The sequence below is a fragment of the Nanorana parkeri genome, unplaced genomic scaffold (assembly GCF_000935625.1).
Source record: "Nanorana parkeri isolate BGI_ZX_2015 unplaced genomic scaffold, ASM93562v1 scaffold451, whole genome shotgun sequence".
Classification (NCBI taxonomy): Eukaryota; Metazoa; Chordata; class Amphibia; order Anura; family Dicroglossidae; genus Nanorana; species Nanorana parkeri.
Genome location: NW_017306719.1, coordinates 155832 through 169857, shown reverse-complemented (window position 1 = coordinate 169857; position 14026 = coordinate 155832). Strand labels below are relative to the sequence as shown.

The window sequence follows — 14026 nt, the reverse complement described above, 5'->3', positions numbered from 1 at the left end:
ATATAATGGAAAATTAACGAAATGTGGCCACCAATCAGAAATCAGATGTCAAAAATCTGCCGAGCAAATAGTGATTGATTGTCACAGGTTACCATATGCTAATGTTCTTTTCACTAAAATATATTAAAAAAAGAAAAAAGGAATATTCCAGTATGGCAAACTTTTCTCACCTTGGAACCGGGAAATCCAGGGAACCCTGCTTCTCCTGGTAGACAGTTACAACTGATCGCTACGGCGTCTTCACCCAAATCTGCACACTTTATTTTTATTTATTTTTTTAAAAGGAAAACAAATATTAATAAATAGTGCTTAAAATAGTACATATAGTAATCATTGATTGCCAGGCTTTGAACATGCATTTATCTTACTTACCCGGTCATCTTTCTGCATAAAAAAAGAGAGATAAATAATTAAAATTTTCAACTTAGCTTTCTTAAAAACAATCTTTAAAAGCTTAACATTTTCAGTATTGTGTGTTGAATAAAGTAATGACCTAAGACACAAAAATTCATTTATTCATTTTATTCAACAGTAATAAATTATTCTGTTAATTCAGGGCTGGATTAAGCAAAATAAGCACATGCTTAGGGTTCCAAGGGGAGGGGACACCACAGTATTTTTGCCTTAGCTATTGAGCCCGTAAACGATAAGTGCACTTCTATACACAGTGCACTTATCCTTTTTTGCCTTTTTGCTAAATAAAAGGCCGCAGTCAGTTGCTTGATCTTGATTCATGCCCAATCTGTTAAATAAATCAAATGAAAACCTTTTATTTAATATATTTGTGGGGTCTATCCTGGGGCTGACGTTGAAGAAAAACTGGAGAAAAAAAAACCAAAACTCAAGATTTATACATTTTTACATTTTAATTTCACTTGCAGCACTTATTGAGTCTTAATATTTTGTCAGTTAAGCAAAGAAGGTGATGAAAAGGGCGTTATTGTTGGGCTGTGCTTAGGGCATTAGTTGCCCTTAGTCAAAACCTGAGTTAATTGTATATTATAACTTATGTAGCATCACCATTTTGAGGAGGATGCATTTTCTAGTACATGGTTATGAAAAAGTATTAAATACATGTTAAAAGACCCATATCTAAGCAAACATGTTTGCAAGTTAAGTTTACATTTATTAGGGAACAGAGGGAATGAAAATGTATCAATTACCATTCTTTGTACATCATATTCCTACAAATAGGAGACCGTTGTAATGAAATCAATCTATCTCCTCATTTTCCTGAAACTTTGCAAGTATAAATGTGGATGCCATCTAACATTCTGTCTTTAATATTAATTTATTAAAACTATTAAACATAACCTTAAGGATTTCCAGTCTAGTTTAAACTTTGATCTGCACTTTTGATCATTACCTGTGCCTTACTTTCAGCTATGACTGTATTCATTAAGCATTACTAATCTAAATTGTTGAGGCTTCATACTAGGCTGTACTGAGGGTGAATCCTGAATTCACTACGCAATAACATTATATGGGAAGGTCAGAGCCAACAGTCCAACCTTTAGCTAGATATGTCTTTTCAATTATCATCTGAATACATATTGTACAGGATCTCCATCATACTCACCACGTCAGCCATTTCACAGCATAAAGTTTCCTTGGCCCTTCCTGCATCTGCTGAAAGTTCAAGTTGCTGTATGTCAACCTACACCAGAAAACCATAACAGAAACGTTGTCAGTTGAAATCTTGTTGCAAATTTTCTTAGTCTTACGTCTTCAAGAAAAATGGAAAATGTCTAATATAAAGTATATAATTTATTGTCTATGTCTATTGTCTATGTATCATTCCTATCAGGAGCACTCAATAGATCAAGGCAGCAAGGCCAGAAGTGGCAGCTGCAAGGTCAAAGGGCAGATCTCATAAGAGTTTGTTCTTCACCCATCATTTCCTTAACTTTAATTTTAGAATGCAAAATGCTGGGTGAAGGCCTGGACCTTATGACAGCTATGCCAAGCCAAGTAGTGCTTGGCTTAGGAAACTGCAGTTGAAATAATGTGATAGAAAAGACTTTAAAAACTCAACGCAGACTTATTCCTACTTTCCCCCGTCAGTTTTGTATCTATCCCTCTTGGCCCAACAGGGCAGGGTCTGGGTGGTATTGAGCCTCTCGTAGATATGGCTCAACTGGTGCAATACCCGAACCGGATAACAGTATAAGATATCACACCAGGTATCCGTTTATGGTTTGACACAAAAGGTTTGATACGGGATGATACTGCCCACTCATCTTTCCCAATGTATACAGGTAAATGACGGTACTGCTATATTGAACAAAAAGCCTTCCCACATTGTTCCCTTTTCTTGTAATGTAATGTATTGTTTTTGTATTCCTTGGGTGTAATTCTCATAATTGAAAACTTAAAATAAAGTTTGGAAAAAAAACTTAACGCAATGTTCAAACACATATCAAAATGCATATACACTAAGGAGTGCCCAACAATGATTACTGTCATGAAGATTTGATAAAGGATGAACACTAAACTATAAACAGTATATATTTCTAGATTTCTTCACAATATCAAAGTCTAGATATTGGAGATACAATTAAAATGTATACTGTTCCAGTATGTATGTGAGGTGGTATCTTATATCTTGATAATCAGTTCTCTTTAGCATATCTTCAGTTGACTAAAGAGTGTAAGAGATTATAAATATATCAACTTACATTAGCTGTGACACCATCTTTAATCCTGCGAGCTAGGGTGCTGATTCCATCTGTTTTTAGAGAACCATACAGGTTCACAGGAGAAGATCCAACTTGCTGGCAGTCCACATACAGAGTGACCTGATCTCTTCGAACACTCAGAGACAGCTTGTGCCATTTGCCATCAAACAGCTTCCCCACGTTCTCAAATGTCGTTACCTTATCCCGACTAGCTGCAGCTGCATTGTATACATCTACTGCATTCATTTCCCCATACAAACGAAGCCTAAACTGCTCAACCCCATTCCTGGACTCCAGATCCAACAGGTTCCACACATCTTCAGATGTCCTCTCCTTTAATCTGAAGGTGGAGGTCAGGGTGAACTCCTGCGGCACTCCATATGGGAATAACAACCTGAAATGGAATGAAACAAGCACAATCGTAAGGTACTTAGAAACCAGTGTTATGTCTAGAAACTTAAATTATTATATAGGTGCAAGTTTGCTTATGATAGATGTATATTTCCTCAGTCAGAGTTTACCTGATTACTACTTCGGAATCTGCCTGACTTCACATGCTGTCTCCCAAAACATGATAATGCACAGTACTATGAAATACCAGAGTTGTATAGTGAACATGAATGTAAAAAACTAGTGTTATTTGCTTTAGATCAAGCTCCCCACAGTGGATGCCGGCACAACTCCTATGATAATCTCCACTCAGAATCCAGAATTCAAAAGCAGAAAATGATGCAAGACAAATTAATCCTAAAAGTCCATTTTGTTGGCATAAATGGTCTACACCAGGGGTGTAGATCTACCATTAGCTCTCAAAGCTGCTGCTGGTAGATCACGAAGGGTGTGAATGGTGGCCCCTTTATTCCATTTTGGTATATTTATTTAGCTGTGCACACATAGTTACCTATTAGCAGACAAAATCAAACACCGCGCCAGCAGATTTCGGTTCAAGAGAGTATTAATCAATGATGTTCAGGAGTGCAGGGTGATGACAGGGCGGCTCTCACCAGGTTCAGAACAACCTCAGCACTGCAAGACAAGACACAGAGAGCGCCTCCATCGCATAAAATCTTTTTAATAAACGAATAAAAAATGGTATAAAGGTACTCACAAAGGACGAATAAAAACAGGCATAAAAGGGTGCATATCCACCGGCTGTTCGTCTTCCCTGGTAGTGAAGTGGTTTACGCGTTTCAGAGGTCACGCCTCCTTCCTCAGAACCAATTGGTTCTGAGGAAGGAGGCGTGACCTCTGAAACGCGTAAACCACTTCACTACCAGGGAAGACGAACAGCCGGTGGATATGCACCTTTCGTTCTGACCCTTTTATGCCTGTTTTTATTCGTCCTTTGTGAGTACCTTTATACCATTTTTTATTCGTTTATTAAAAAGTTTTAATGCGATGGAGGCGCTCTCTGTGTCTTGTCTTGTAGTTACCTATTAGCCTGAGTCTGCTGAGCCCAGCTCCCTGACAGCTTTTCTGGTGGATACTGGTGGTTGAAGTGCTATGTATTACATCAAAGAATATTAGTTTTACACAACCTGTTGCACTACACTGTTTGCAAAGTACAGCAAGGTGAGCCAGGAGAGAGCGGGGAGAGACAGACAGGAGAGAGAGGAAAGACAGCCAGGGGAGAGAGAGAGGAGAAACAGCCAGGAAAGAGAGAGCAAGGAGAGACAGCCAAGAGAGCAAAGAGAGATAGCTAGGACAGGAAACAAAAAATGACAGCCAGGAGAGAGAGCAACAAGAGACAGCCAGGAGAGAGAGCAAGGAGAGACAGGCAGGATAGACAGCCAGGAGAGCGAGGGAGTTTTTTTTTTGTAGATCTCATGTAGCTTGCCATTTGAAAAGTAGATCTTAACACAAAAATTGTGGGCACCCCTGGTCTACACTAATCACCACCTGGGATCCTCTCTCTTTGAGACGTGTTTCGCCCACAACTAGGGCTAAGCAGTTCTTGCAACGACAGTGCAAAACCTAAAACTAAGAAATGAAATCCAAGTGAATGCAATCAAACAATAATGATAAAATATTAATTATTGGTCCACTGCATTCATACAGACTTGATTTGTTAGTTTGAAGTTTGGAACAGAAGGTGCAAGAGCAGCTCAGTAAATCCCTAGAATCAATGTATACATATTCTTGCCTCTTCCTGTTTCCGCTAGCTCTACAATTAAGTCCCAGTTTTGTGTAAAATGTGTCAGAGAGAGAATCGCAGGTAGGGGTTAGTGTAGAACATGTATGCCATAAATGCCAATAAAATGAGCTTTCTAGCTTAATTTGGCATGCAGCATTTTTTTCTTTTTGAATTCTGCTCTGTCATTTGGCATTTATGCATTCTAAGGGTTTGGGAGACAATGTAAGACAGCACAGATTTTTGCATAATGCCAGCGACAACTGGTTTCCTTTTAAACATAACAAGTCACTGTGCACCATTGGAAGATCAATATATTAGTAACTGTGCTATAAATTCTTCTGCACAATTCTAACCTTCTGGTGTTAAATTACTCTGCTTTATATTTGAAATAATTAAATGGGATAGCTGTCTCATGCTTCTAACGATTAAGCAGCATACAGTCAATGGATACTTGTAATGTAAAGCACTAAATGTTTATAAAATGACAACCTTGGTGTTCACAACATTTCCTCATAGTGAGAGTGAAAAAGCTAATGATATACTATCTTAATAAAATACCTGGATTGCCTTGTTACATGTGCTCTTGTCCCAAGCTGATATGCCTTCAGATTGTTTTGTGTTCCTGTTACTATCCGGACTCCAGATATGCTGCCCACACGAAACTCTTCTATCAAGTTTGTTGCTACAAAAAATCCAGCAAAGACGGCCATACACAGTTATTAGCATGGGACATCTGCCTGTTCTTGAACATGCTCCAACACAAAACAGTAGCACTCATGCAGTTAACACTTCATTCTTTTCCAAGAAGTTGGGAAACCACCACATATAATAATGAGCACTTCTGATGCTTATCCATATGAACTTACAGGGTAAAATCACTAAACGGTAAAGTTTGTAGGAGGCAGGAGAAGTGAACAATCTAGGACAACATAGCTGAACTGGAAAGTGAGCAGAATTGGAGATTTTTTCCAGTTCAGCTATGTTGTCCTAGATTGTTCACTTCTCCTTCCTTCTCCAAACTCTTCCCCCTTTTGTAAATAGCCATGTTAGTTTTGTGGAGTGTAGTCTGCAAAAACTGGGTGAGAATTGCATTTCACAGTAGACCCTAAGCATCAATGATGAGTACTTGTAATAGCCAGAAGTGCTTTATTAATGCCACTAGGACACGCTGTGCAGTGAGGGTCTCAAATAATTATCATAAGCTATATTTTAGAACACTGGGCTGTTTATCAGGGAAATGTATGTATTTAGTAAAATTGCCTATACAGGATATCCCTATAATCCAGTACCTTATTTACTGTGTATTTTTTTAAATTGTAAGCCCTTTTTTAGATTGTAAGCCCTCAGGGGCAGGGCCCTCCTTACCATCTTGTCTTGAATTGTATTGTTATTGTAATGTCTTCCTTATATTGTAAAGCGCTGCGCAAACTGTTGGCGCTATATAAATCCTATGTAATAATAATAATAATAATAAATGGTTTATAAAACTCACAAAGTTAATTATTCTGTGTTTATGGCCATTACCCAAACAAAATGGCTGTTCTTGACATGCCAATTGCTAAAGCAATCTATTTTATGCAATTCAAATGAATTATTGTCTTGTTAAAATCAATTTAGAATTATGAGACCGACCGGGACCAACACCGAATATGCAAGCCATCCTGAAAGGATCACAAATTTGGCATCAACACTGATCTTGCATAATCAACATGGACACCTTATTAATGTCCTTTCTGGTATCTTTGCATATCTATTGGTAGGGCATGTAACAAAGACATTGCGGAATTTATGTTTTGGATGATCATTTTTATCTTATTTATGTATTTATATGTCTAAATAAATGAATGTTCTTGATTTTACTAATGCAATGGATATGACACCTCATTAAACCCCAAAATTCCTCTGGGTTCTATGTACTTACTAGGGGGAGAGGTGTCCTCAGATTGCGCATATCGAGGTAAACTATGATCTTGTTCATTTAGAATGATGAGAGAAAAATTGTATCCTAAAGTAAATAACATTTTGGCAACTGATAAAATAAAAAATGAGTATAGATACCTTCATCCTGGAAGGAAACATCAGGTGCTGATAGAATATCTTCATTTGGGCTTGGTGTAGTCTGGCGGTAGTATGGAAGCCTTGTTGTAATTGTAGTAACATCTCTTGCTGCAAAATATGACTCTGTCGGAGAAGGATAAGGATCTGATTCTTCTGTTACAAGCTGAGTATCTGGGTAGTAGCCAGAAAATGTAACTTCATTAGATGGAACATCTGTTGCAGTAATCAAATAGTCATCTCCTGAAGGGTATCCATTGTAAGGACCTCTTTCATATTCTTCTGAATATATCTCTTCCTGTGAGTAATTGTCACCTAGTGGTAGAGGACAGAAAACAGCAGATGAAGGACTGGTCAGATGAATGATAACATATTCATCTACAAAAGGTTTAGAATCAAAGAAGTATTTTATATATTTTTTATCATGCTCAAATTTTTTGTATTACTTTTTACTGATTTCTACATGTCTAAGGAAAAGAAAAATACAATTCGTTCACAGGTTGGTAAAATTATGACATTTATAAAGCCAGTGAATATGAACAGTAAAATCATACATAATAAATCCATCATTAGGCCACTGAACATAGGGGCCATCATAACATATTATAATGGTGGGAAAAGCTCTTTTGTATCTGAAGATTAAATGCATCGGATGTAGAGAATGTACAAATGAGGACAAATTAGAAAAAGTTCAGGCAATTTAGGAAATGAGTACTAGACATGTGCACCGGCAAAAAAATTTGTTTACTGTAGTTTCGTTTCGTTTTCATTTGGGTTTTGCGTTATTTCGTTTTTCGGGTTTCGGGTCCAAAAGTCAATTCGTTTCGGGATTCAGATTCGGATGAAATTCGTTAGCGGTAGTCTGTACGGATTTTCATTGCTGCAAAGTGACATTTGAGAGGGAAAAAAACAAACTTTTTTTTTTTACAGTCTGCAGAAGAGAAAAAAAAAAAGAAGTGTGAGGTTCCCACCCAATTAGACCCTTCAGGTCTGGTAGGAATGTTAGGAGAGACCCCATCCCCAGTTTAAAAAAAAATGTGTGGGGTTCCCCCCAAAATCCCTCCCAGGCCCTTTAGGTCTGGTAGGAATTTTAAGGGGGAACCCCAGCCCTCCCAAAATGGGGGGGGGAAATGTGGGGTCCCCGCTAACATTCCTACCCGACCCTTGATCCAAGCACAGACCCGGCAGGGCAGGAAAGGGCAGGCACGATCGAGCGCCCCCCTGCCCCCTGCGCCTTACAAGGCTACGTGCCCTCGGCATGGGGGCGTGTCCCCATGCTGATGGGGACAAGGGCCTATTCCCCACAACCCTGACCGGGTGGTTGTGGGGGTCTGTGGGCAGGGGGGCTTATTTGCATCAGGGTACCCCTTTAATTAAGGGGGCACCCATATGCCGCCCCCCCTTGTGAATGAGTAAGAGGTACTTGTACCCCTACTCATTCACTAAAGGGTTAAAAGTCAAAGTAAATAAACCACACTTTTAGAAAAAAATCCCATAATTGAAAAAAAAATAACAAAGTCAATTTTTGACTATTCCTTTAATTAAAACAATAAAAATGGCTCCATCGGTGTAATCCAGCGTCCATTGCGATGCACAACGCCTGCTGGCATAAAAAAAAGTCCCGCTGCACGACGACCATCCGAACCCAACGAAAACTCGCCGCAAAATGACTTCTCCTGCCCGAAAGTAAACAGATAGGCGGAGTGAGCCCTGACATCACGGCACTCACTCCACCTATTTGACATTGTCAGCTGTCAAATAGTATACCACATAGCACTCGGGAGCTCCTGAATGCTATTCGTGAGCTTCCGAATGCCATTCCGGTCTGTGAGCAGAGGTGTCATAATACTTTTCATATGACACCTCAGCTCACAGACCCGAATGGCATTCGGGAGCTCCCTAATGCTATGTGGTATTTGACAGCTGAGAAATGTCAAATGGGCGGAGCGAGCAAGTAATGCACTACGTGTCCTAGGGAGACAAAGCTCACTCACAATGCTGTATCTAAGTCAAAGCAGTGTTGTCACCTTAGGACAGTGTGTTAAGGCTACAAGACACATTACCTTCTCCTCATCTCCATAACATAGGGAGGTGGTGTTCTGTAGTTCGCAGAAGTAACCAGTGTAGGGTTGATAAGCTTCAGAAAACACTGCAGAGTGTACAGGACACACAAAACCACTGGATCACTGGATTTTCCTTTGGGTTTGTCTATGCAGGGTCTCTGACCAAGAATGACAACAGTCTAAGACCTGGCCAAGATGTGGCAAACATTGTTAAGCAGATACAAATGCCACAGCCTCCCTTCTCTTGAGCAATGTTTGGCTTTGACCCACAAACAAAGACATAAACACTCCATTTCTCTCTAGAAAAGTGAATATGTGAGTGTATATCAATGAGATATTGAAAATCACAGGAGCAATAATAAACACTTCTGCCTCTCGTGTGTGTTTGAAATTATTTAATCTACAAATCCTACACTCCTGGTGTTCAACCTGCAGCCCCAGGGCTGCATGTGGCCCTCTTGCACTTATTGTGTGACCCAAGGGCCCCAGCAGCCTCCAGTGGTCTGGTCCATGCACCCCAACCTCTATGCAGGTCCAGCCTGCAAACACTGGCACTTGTGCCATTCTGTTTCCTCACTGTTCCACTTCCAGGGGTGTCCGATAAGAGGGCCCCCCTGTTCAGCTGGTCTCCACTACACACTTTAGAAACAAAAACAATGTAAATCACAAGTAAGATCCCCAATTGGGTATTCCCTGTTGCCAGGAATCCTCAACTGGAACAAAACACAGCCATACAAGCTGATTAGATTCTAGTCACTTTCGTTGTTGTTACTGCCATCTGCAACCTTTATATACTTTTGTGAAGAATACATTAGAAGGTTGAGGAAGGCACATTCATGGAAAACACATTCTACCATATGCAGTGATGACCTTTTAATAATTTTACAGTATATCAAAGATACAATTTTCTCTTTGTTGGTATTAAAACATAGGTACAAAAATACATCAAGAAAGAAATGTTGCATAATGTCAATCACCAATGATTTTACTGAGTGGTCCGGTCATTACTTTTACTCAAAACAACCTATGACTGCTGCAATTACTTTAATTGACTTTTAACTTAAGTTAATTTCCCTTATGTCATGTTACAGATGTCCTGTAGAGCGAAAAACACAGGAGCATTCTTTTAAATGTGTTCAAAATACAGACAAGTGTCACTCTGCAAGACAGGTCAGAAGACTTCTCATACCATGGACGAGTTACCAAAATACACGTCTAATGCAGATGTATAGAATTTTTTAATGGTAGTGAGCAATATGAAAAGATAAACACTCCTATTGAACTAAAGCAGTCTTTCAACCATGACATTGAACATTTTGACCTTAAAATACATGTAAACCCTAGATTGATGACATTCAGTTTGCTAAATGACTGTGTATTTCAAGCAACTGCGATATTTTTTCAAAATACTTTTCACATTTTCATTTTTTGTTGCTTATGTCCTGCAAACAGCAAGCAGGCATTCCCTGTCTACATGCATGCACTCAAGTGATGGCTGCATGGAATTTCATTATTTCATGGCCCGGATTCCCCACAAGGCCAAAAATAATAAAAAACAAATTATTTGAAAATAAGAACATAATTATAAAAAATTATGTTTGCTTTGGCACTAGAGAGGTAGAGCCAGCTGTCAATCAGGCAGCGGGTTGGATCCTAACAATATTGTTGGAATCCTTCCCAGCTACAGCGTGGCTCTGTGCTGTCAGCATATAGCAGGCAGTACACCACTATATGCTGACTCTGGGTCACAGGAGTACATTAGTAAATCTACTCCTGTGACCAAAAGGACAAAAAAATCCCCCAAAAAAGGTTTGGCTTTAGTTCTCTTTTAACCATTATTAGGCGACATGACGATGCTATTAAAAAAAAAAAAAAAAAGCCTTTTTCCCCCAAAACATGCTCTTCTTTAAATAAAATGTATGGCTAAATCATTTTGGATAACTATGTTTTGGTTTTTAAAAATGACATTATAATGAATTACCTGAATGGTCTCCAGTACCTTCCTGTCCATGAATCTGAATAAATTGTACACTGAGCAATGAACCCACAAGCAGCCATGTTATAATATACTTCGAGTTTTCACTTCCATCCTGGAATTAGAGAATAAACACACATTAGAAAGCAAGAAAAACATCATATTCTTTTATTTTTTGCCAATATTTAGAATCATTAGATGAATGAGTGGCAGCCCTGGTGTCTGGGATCACCTTATCTTTAGGGGAAAGATTCTTTCAACCAGACCTGATTCTCAGCCTATGACCAGTTGTCGCCCCAAGTAAGTTTATGTGCCTCCCACACCTACAACCTTACTGTTGTTCCCACGTTATTGTCAGTGTAGACACAATAGTAGGACCTAGGATTTACTGTATATAAGTGTGTAGATGAACAACTGACCTTTTTTCCATTATAACTACTCAGATTCTCCTTTTTAATTTTTTTACACAGTATATTTATAGATATATATACATACAAATAATGAAAGAAAAAAAAAAGAGTCTGATGTGATCTATGGGCAATGCTGGGATCAGAATGTCAACAATATGATGCATAATAACCAGTGAATTCGTATATTATTGACATATAAAATGTGTCAGTAATAATTATATGATATAATGATGTACCTGATCGGCCCACAGGGATCCTGTAAAGCACCGTATTAGCCAGAGCTACTACAGTGTTTTATAGTGATCTTCCAGGTCCTGTCTGGCGCTGATTGGTGACTTCCCCTCTGCTCTGAAAACACAGGTGGTCACTCACTTGGCACTTTGACCATGCAGAAAACACATAGGGGGGAATTTATTAAAACTGTAGCAGACAGAATTTGAAGCAATTGCCCATGGCAACCAATCAGCTTCTCTTTTTTATTTTCAAAGCCTACCTGAACTGAACAGAAAAGCTGATTGCTTGCCATGGGCAACTGCTTCACATTTTGTCTGCTCCAGTTTTGATGAATCCCACCCCCCTCCCCCCGAAGTGTTTTTCTCAATAAATACAAGGCGTTCTCTGATTAAGTGCGAGGCATATTGTGATGTCACCTACCCTCATGCAATCAGAGAATGCCTTGTATTCATGGTGATGACTCTTTCCTGAGTGTTTGCCGTTCTTTGCATTCTAACCCAGAAGTGACATCCTCGGGTGCGCCAACACAGAAAATGACATCACTGGAAGTCAGGTATGACAAGCCCAGAAGTTGAGGGTGGAAAAGATTTAAAAGGGATTTGCAGGAGGTAGGCAGAGCTGCAGTGCCTTGTGGAAGTCCACTGGACATCCAGCCTTAGGCCGAGTACTGCTGCTGCTGCAGCGGAGGGCTCTTTGATGGTTGAGTCCAACTTTTCTTTGCCTGTCTTTCTCCTTGCTTCCTAATGGGAGGACTTGCGCTGCCCTAATTTTTGGCTGGCTTCTTTTAATCTTTCTCCAGAGAGTTCATCCGACCTGTCCTAACTGCTACTGTGGGGATTAAGTATTACTGGCATAATGGATGAGGGTGGACATTTTTAAATATGAGTATACTATCATGCATTTTGACTGTTTATATTGCTTTAATCCTGTATGTAGAAGATTATTTTGTATTAGGATTTTAAAATGTTTAATAGATTATATGCAATGATGACCCAAAATACAACAATGATAGGTGAAGGAACTATGTTTTCAATTAATATGCCTGTAATGCAGTTTGTAGGATTTTTAACAGATATTTCGCTTTCAATACAAGCACATGATCCCAAAGAAGAAATTTTTGCCACAAAACGCATAGACCATAAGAGAATTGATGTGCAAAAATTATTACCTCATATGGTATTTGTACAAATAATTAGCAGTTCTGTGGCAATGTATCACAACTTATCTTTATAATGGATGTTTTTATGACATTTGGGCACGCCTTTTAGCTTCAATTGTATTAATAAAGCAGAATTACATGTTTTAATACTTGATGCATACTTTTCTGCTGCGATTGTTGAATATAAAGTCCCACCAGCTATTTGTTGTTTTTTTTACATTGATTAATCAACTTAGCAGCAGGGACTTTTGAGGATATCCGCTCTATATATTGTTAATGTTGTGCTTTTATTCTTGGTGTTTACACTGTGCCACTTAGTATCTTCTTTATGCTGGTGTGATTCTCAATATCTGTTATTCAGTCTGCATGGGCTGACACTAACACTTCTTGGTATCTGCTCTTATTTTTAAATGCATTACACAACTTTCTATGCCTGCCCAACATCTCCTTTTAAGAGTGTGCATTTGTAAGCCCTGTTTTAAGCCACACACCTAAACAGTGTAGCCACTCCATGTTTCTGTTACATTGCATCTCATTTCCTTATCGCCCTATCAACTGTTCTCCAGTTTGACATCTTTGCATGCAACCAGGTGGTAAATCTCAATACAAGTGACTGCACATGCACAGAGGACCTAGATTACTGTAGGACTGCTAGGAATGGAGGTCATGTGATGGAGTGGGGGCGCAAAAAGTTGTATACCCACAGGTTTGAGAAAACCTAGGCTTAAACTGTACATAATGGGAAACACCTTAATTTTCAAAAATAAATCAAATTCTATCCTACTCCAAATTTCTTCATTCATTTAAATGAGAGGATGAGGGCGGAAAGGAGGGATCGTGGGGTGACACTGCCCCCAAATTAAGAAAGGTAGGATGAGGAAAGGTAAGGGGTGGGAAGGAGGGGCCCTGGAGTGACACTGCCCCCAGATTTGGAAAGGTAGGATGCGGAAAGATGAGAGGTGAGGAGGGACCCTGGGGTGACACTCCCCAGATTTGAGAAAAATAGGATGAGGGAAGGAAGGACCCTGGGATGACACTGCCCCTAGATTTGGTAAAACTAGGAATGGGGAAAGGTAAGGGGAGGGAAGCTGGGATGACACTGCCCCCAGATTTGGGAAAGGTAGGATGAGGAAAGGTAAGGGTGGGAAGGAGGGACCCTAGGGTCACACTGCCTCCAAATATTGGAAAGGTAGGATGAGGAAAGATAAGGGTTTGGAAGGAGGGACCCTGGGGTCACACTGCCCCTCAGATTTGAGAAAGGTAGGATGAGGAAAGGTAAGGAGTGGGATGGAGGAACTCTAGGTTGACACTGCCCCCT

General features: G+C 39.5%; 1 protein-coding gene across 1 annotated transcript in view; it reads right to left on the bottom strand.

The window, feature by feature from the left end:
• The window catches only part of LOC108790128 (collagen alpha-1(XXII) chain-like), a 72499-nt gene that overhangs the window by 50389 nt on the left and 8084 nt on the right, over positions 1 to 14026 (bottom strand). Inside the window, exons 2-8 of the mRNA XM_018560336.1 lie at positions 10912 to 11020; positions 6871 to 7182; positions 5371 to 5494; positions 2679 to 3072; positions 1580 to 1657; positions 373 to 384; positions 171 to 257 (exon numbers count right to left, since the gene is read on the bottom strand). Coding sequence (XP_018415838.1) covers positions 171 to 257; positions 373 to 384; positions 1580 to 1657; positions 2679 to 3072; positions 5371 to 5494; positions 6871 to 7182; positions 10912 to 11020 — 1116 coding nt within the window. The remainder of the gene's footprint in view (positions 1 to 170; positions 258 to 372; positions 385 to 1579; positions 1658 to 2678; positions 3073 to 5370; positions 5495 to 6870; positions 7183 to 10911; positions 11021 to 14026) is intronic.